This window comes from Corylus avellana, chromosome 7, assembly GCF_965113065.1.
Source record: "Corylus avellana chromosome 7, dhCorAvel1.hap1.2, whole genome shotgun sequence".
Lineage (NCBI taxonomy): Eukaryota > Viridiplantae > Streptophyta > Magnoliopsida > Fagales > Betulaceae > Corylus > Corylus avellana.
Window position 1 is genome coordinate 23968078 of NC_142496.1, and position 6657 is coordinate 23974734.

The 6657-nt window shown below is 35.7% G+C and overlaps 1 protein-coding gene across 1 annotated transcript; it reads left to right on the plus strand.

Moving 5' to 3' along the window:
* Window positions 1-3795: 3795 nt before the first annotated feature.
* On the plus strand, window positions 3796-6430 carry LOC132184402 (laccase-14-like). Its single transcript, XM_059598030.2, has 7 exons — window positions 3796-3921; window positions 4029-4180; window positions 4262-4506; window positions 4601-4726; window positions 4811-5399; window positions 5500-5849; window positions 6123-6430. The coding sequence occupies exons 1-7, from the start codon at window positions 3817-3819 to the stop codon at window positions 6254-6256; spliced, it is 1701 nt and encodes a 566-aa protein (XP_059454013.2). The 5' UTR covers window positions 3796-3816; the 3' UTR covers window positions 6257-6430.
* The last annotated feature ends 227 nt before the right edge of the window (window positions 6431-6657 follow it).

A 6657-nucleotide genomic window follows, 5' to 3' on the forward strand; every position in this document is an offset into this window, starting at 1 on the left:
GGATCAATAATAGTTCACTGTACGATCTAATTTCCTGTATAAAAACGCCAAATAGTTTATTGATCGAAGAAACAATAATAATTAAAAAATTATCTTATAATACAAAAAATACAAGAGGTGAAGAACCTATTCATGGTATAAAAGAAAATTTCAATATAAAGTTGCAAATATATCCGCCACTGATTAATGTGTTATATATATGCCAAATGGTTGTAGTATATTATGTCTTGAATGGAAGCTTTGTTCTGAAATTGTACGTAATATTGTCAGACTCAATATTGTTGTGTCATGTGCGCGATATTGATTGAGAGGGTACGTAGGGACACATGCGAATTAATATGTCACGGTCCATGGTAAGTTTTAGGTGAGATGGTGCAAATTATGCATGCCAAATGTTTGTACTATATTATGCCCTGAAAAACTGCTGCCATGCATATTTCTAGTGCCGGATTCAAAGCTAAGAGAAAGTTAGATAGATATCAATAGAAATTGCCATGCATATTTTCCTTCATTTCTTTTTCAAAAGTCAAACTCCTTTTTTTTTTTTTTTTTTTTTTTTTCCATTACTAAACAATTCAAAGAAGCGAGACTGCAGACAACGATAAAGAGCAGTCGGCCACATTACTCAAAAGCAGATGAGTTCTTTTGATAAAGGCGGGAAAACACAAATAATAATAATTGAAAGCATGCATATTGTACGTTTGGTTGTCAAATGTCATGGATAGGAAAATTGTCAGTGAATTATCCTATCCTGTTCCTGTATATATGCACATGCATGGTGATGTACCAGATGGTGATTTAGTAGAGGCATATAAATCTTCTTTCTAACCATATATATAATGATGAAATAATGGATTTTTGTGGCACAAGAATCTTACCAAGACTATGACATTCTTGACTTTGAATTTTCACTCAAGCCAAACACTATTCTTACAGCTTCTTTCTTCCTCCAATCTAATCATCACAAGTATTACCCAAAAGAGCCTCCCACTTTTCTCACTTTTAAATTATGTCCATAAAATAAATAGTGACTAGGTGAAACAAAGGATTAACTATTGCAAACCAAAAGTAGATGCAGTACATCTTTGTACTTCATTTTTTTTTTGTACTAACAAAATATGATAAGCCATATAAAATCAAGCAAGCTCCTGCTTTGAATTTCTTCAATCCTCCTCTAAACTATGTCTCCATCTTCAACAGCTTTTCATCTCCAGAATTTCTCAGTTGTTCTGAGTTCTGTTAGCTCCAAGGGTGGCACCAGTAATAGCGTTGATTTAAGGTAAGATTGCCCCCCAGAAAACTGATTTAAGGTTATCTCAGTTCTCAGATGCCATTAAATTACAATGTTACTTTTCCCACACATATTACATTCTGTCAAATGCCCAACAGCTCTATCCTGGCCTGTTATCCGATTCCCATAGTCTGCTTTTGTCTTGTCAAAAGTTTCAACACTCTCTCTCTCTCTCTCTGTCTCCAGGCTGTCGAATGGCCCAATTCGATCTCTCTTTGCAATTGCCTATTTACCGCACGCTACATTCTTTTCTTCTCCTAACATTTTACATCTTCTTCTCGCTTTTTGCAGGGTTAGAAAAAAAAAAAAAAAAAAAGGGTAGATACGTAGTACTTTTTTTGTAATATTTGTAGTGAAAATCTCATGTTTTCATTGTACTTTTCAGAGATTACAATATTGTGAATAAAAGCAGGATATTCTTCCATCTATATTTGCTCCACCAATTGTTAGAGGGATAGCTGTATTTGCCAAGCGTTTAATTTACTGTTGACGTGATGTGCACATGTCATGAATGGAGGTTAATTTATTCATGCATAACGTCTTCGAGTTATCAATCATATTATTATACCGACATTAATTAAAATTGTTCTTCCCTCTAAAGTGCCTGTACAATTTTCAAAGTATTACCTTTTAATTAAAATAAGCACTTGTGGGTTACACACGCTGCATGTAATTTTAATGTTAAAATTCTCCTGCTTCATTTTGTTAATGTTAAAAAGTTATTTGTTTTTATCTTCCACGACAACGACGAGGCCTATTAATTAATTAATTAAAGGGTATCATCATATGTACTTATTTCAATACGTGATGTTAAAATTTTAGTTGACCAGTTGGAAAAAGGGCGTTGAAAGGCATAAAAGTATAACTTATGTACTAATAAATATATATTAAGAACTTTAATCTAGGTTGCTATGTTGTATATCTGAGTTGTTTCTTTGGTCGTTTTGTTGTAATTAATTAATATGGCATCGTGTATAATTAAGGCTTAACATAATCCCTGCCGCCTCGTATTCCATTACGCTATTTTTTTTAATTAAAAAAAAAAAAGAGAAAAGGAAAACAATAAAAAAAACAAGAAATATTCTTTCGACTTTTTTTAATTACAGCATATGGGGTGGGAACCTATTCCCACGTGCCACTAATTTTTCCACCTTCCAAATTTTATGACCACAAGTTTCAAGATACTTTATTTATTTATTTTTTGAAACTATGATACTTCTATTATTCTACAACACAATATTTGGGATGTTTGAGATTATTTTGTGACTTGACTGGAAAAAGAATGTGTGGAATTTTCATATTCGATGCAATATTAAATAAAATTCATAAACTTTATGAGTTAAATGAAATCAGTATATTTTATTTATAAAAAAAAAAAAAAATTATAGACTTTAAAAATTGATGATCACTTGACGTACACATCGCACTTAATTTTATATAACGCGCGTGAGGTGCCGACTCATGTAGAAAAAAAAAAAAGAAAAAAAAAAGTTGGCTAGCTTGCAGTAGAAGTCATAATATTAGAAGGTTTACTTGTGTCCTACTAAGAATGATGTGGTTATTAAAATTACTATTGGGCTTGTGATTGATCATTATTGAATTTTGATCAAATGATGATTTTAATAACCCCATCATTCTTAATATGAGACAAGTAGGCGTTCTAGAATTACTCTAATATTAGCCCTCGCCCGTTTGGGGATCCAAAATTTGTGATTCAATTGCTGAAAGGTGAAAACTCATGAACACCTTATCTCCCATGCTTTTCATAAGGTCTAAAGACTTCTAAAATATGTCCACGTGTCATTGTCAATTTTTATTTTTTTTTAACAAAATTTATTTAAAGGTGAATTCACTGTATCATGTCAGCATAGTAAAATAATTGTGTGATACATAAAATTATTCTTATTTTGTAATGAAAAATTATATATATATTTTTGCAACATCCTCTCCTTTGTTCAATCATATTAAACTCTAACTTACGAAACTGTCCTGACTAGCTCTTGGAGGTGTCCTAACCGAGTCTCGCAGGGACTTGACCAGGACCAACTCGAGACCCCACCGAATTTTCGGTTGAGTCTATCGATTTGAGAATGAGATGTTCAAACTCGAAAAGTCATTTAAGATTTTTAAAAATAAAAACAATTTTTCGAAAATTAGAGAAGAATTTTTGGTCAAACAAAAAATATTTTTCATTAACTATTATTATGTCGCACCAAACACTGAAAAATAGAAAAATAATTTTTCATAAATTATTTTAGGTCAAAACAATTGGAGCCTTAACAAATTAGTGAGCATGTGATTTTGACTTTACCTTTTTAGTCCTTCAAATATTTTCATGCACGTTTAATGGTGACAAAAATCTCAATTATAAATATTATTTATAATTTAGGAAAAACATTACAAATGACCCTTAATTTAGGGTGTATAAAGTTGTAATTTTGTACGAAAGTTGGCTCTATAAATAGACTTATAGACCCCAAGTCGTAGCTGAAAGTCACAGAAGGCGTACAGGGACTTATTGCAGCATGGGTGTACACAAGATGGGTTCGATCCTTGCTCTCCTCGGCTTTTTGTTCATCGATGCGCTGCTGCTTTCTTCCGCTTACAACGTCCACCATTATAGCTTCATTGTAAGTGTTCCTTCCTGTTATGTTAGCAGTAGTTATAGTAAACCCAGAACCAGAAAAGTTTCGTATGAGTGGTTTTATAATATCATTGTTGGTCTTGATTAATGCAGCTGAGGGAGACGAATTTTACTCGGCTGTGTACCACAAAGAGCATGTTTACTGTAAATCACTCATGGCCTGGCCCAGCCATTCATGTTCGCAAAGGCGATAAGGCGTTTGTCAATGTTCACAATAACGGAGATTATGGTGTCACTATTCACTGGTAATAATTCCTTCTCTCTCTGTGTGGGGTTGGAATTAATCAAATTATCATGAAAACTAAAGAATAGTTTGGTCATGACAGGCACGGAGTGAAGCAACCAAGAAATCCATGGTCCGATGGTCCTGAGAACATCACACAGTGCCCCATTAAGCCAGGGAAAAACTTCACCTATGAAGTTATCTTCTCTACCGAAGAAGGAACTCTTTGGTGGCACGCCCACAGTGACTGGTCACGTGCCACAATCCATGGCGCCATTGTCATCTTGCCCGAACTTGGAACTACCTATCCATTTCCCGAGCCCTATGCCGAGCATGTGCTCATACTTGGTATATAATAACTGAATATTTCCTGCAAAAAAATTGCTGATAAGTTAATGCATATATTTTTACAAATTCTTCATTTTGATTGTACGTGTTTCAGGGGAATGGTACAATGGAGATGTCAAGCAATTAATCGACGAGGCCACGGAAACCGGTGCTGATCCAACTCCATCAGATGCATTTGCCATCAATGGCCAACCAGGATTTCCAAATAATTGCTCCAATGGTAATTAACAACAAAAATCTTTCAATATACCGGAACAGAGCAGGTCTAATAATATTATATATCATACGATGATATATATTTCAGATACAAGTTACAATTTGTCAGTCGTGCCCGGAAAGACATATCTTCTCCGTCTAGTAAATGCGGTGATGAATGAAGAAATGTTCTTCGGAATCGCAAAACACAACCTGACAGTTGTGGCGCAGGACGCCGCATACATAAAGCCGATAACGACGAGCTACATAATGATAACCCCAGGGCAAACGATGGACATCTTGCTCACAGCAAACCAGGCAGCAAGTTATTACTACATCGCCGCTTCGCCATTCTTCGACTCCGGAGCTCCGTTCGACAGCACCAACACTTCGGCAATTCTTCAGTACACAGGCACCTACACTCCTCCAACCTCCCCTGCCTATCCGACGCTTCCTAACGTCACCGACAAAGACGCCGCAGACAACTTCACAACTCGCATCAGGGCATTGGCAAGCTCCGACCACCCCGTTGATGTGCCCAAAAACATCACCAAACAAATCATCATCACAGTTTCTGTGAACCAGATTCTTTGCGCTAATGCATCCTGCGGGGGTCCAAATGGGAACAGGCTTTCTGCCAGCCTGAACAACATAAGTTTCTCCAGCCCAACCACTGATATCCTTCAAGCATACTACAAGTAATACCATGTCCACGTGTTAAAACTATTTATTAATTATGTGATAAAATTTACTTTTTTTCGATTATTTAATGACTCAAGCTTTAAAACCTTTATGCAGGAACTTGACGGATGTTTTTGAACCAGATTTCCCCGGTAAGCCGCCGCATGTATTTAACTTCACGGGAGAGGTGGAAGATAGTATGTTATACCCAAGCGTGGGAACCAAGGCAAAGATCATAAAGTGGGGGGAATCCGTGGAAATCGTGTTCCAAGGGACTAATATTGGGAATGCAGAGAACCATCCAATGCATCTTCATGGTTTTAGCTTCTATTTGGTTGGAACCGGTTATGGCAATTGGGCCCCCGAAAATTCCACCAAATACAATTTGGTTGATCCACCGGAAGTTAACACCATTGGAGTTCCTAAAAATGGATGGGCTGTCATTAGATTCGTCGCAGACAATCCTGGTACTCTCTCTATTTTTCTGTTCTCTTGTCTTTTTTAGAAATGTTAAACCTTCCAAATTTTTGTTCTAAAAAGTGATTCTCAAATAATATGTCATGATAACATATTTCTCAAAATAATAAATCTCAAGCAACGATGACAAATCATTTAAGAATCAACTTTTCAAAATAAAATTTAGAATTTGTAGCGCTTCTATGTCTTTATTATCTCCTACTAAGGCTACTATATATATAGATTGTGAGTGAATGATATAAATGGCGATGGATGGTTTGCAGGGGTTTGGTTTATGCACTGCCATTTGGAACGGCATGCGAGCTGGGGTATGAACACTGTTATCATTGTGCAGAATGGGAACACCAACGACACAAGCATTCAGCCACCTCCGGCTAATTTGCCGACTTGTTCTTAGTTCTGAAAAGCTTGTGCTTCGACCCTCAATGTCGACGAACTACTAAATGCATAGAAAGTCATATTTAAATAAGATCCTCCAAGAAAATTGTTGTTTGTGTAAGAGATTTGAATTTATATAAGATTATTCGAAGGGTCGTTTAATTAGGAGTCTTTTGAATTGTTTCCTTGTGTTTTTTTTGCCCATTTTTGTGCCTTGATTCGTAGATACTTTTGAATAAAATCCTCGATCTCTCGATTTGTTGATGATATATTCAAAATTTTCTCCTTCCATTGCTGGACGAAATAATATGTAGGGGCATCCACCACGACCCACTTTAGTAGGATTCAGTTTCAAGTTAAGGTGTGATTTGATGAGATTACGATTGATGAGAAAATACAGAGTCAGTAGCTTATTTGTCT

Bases quoted from the DNA above. Each gene is read 5' to 3' on its own strand.
- LOC132184402 (XM_059598030.2), top strand. From the start codon at position 3,817: ATGGGTGTACACAAGATGGGTTCGATCCTTGCTCTCCTCGGCTTTTTG. The intron at 4,727-4,810 runs GTAATTAACAAC...TATATATTTCAG, and splicing joins TCCAAATAATTGCTCCAATG to ATACAAGTTACAATTTGTCA. The intron at 5,400-5,499 runs GTAATACCATGT...ACCTTTATGCAG, and splicing joins ATCCTTCAAGCATACTACAA to GAACTTGACGGATGTTTTTG.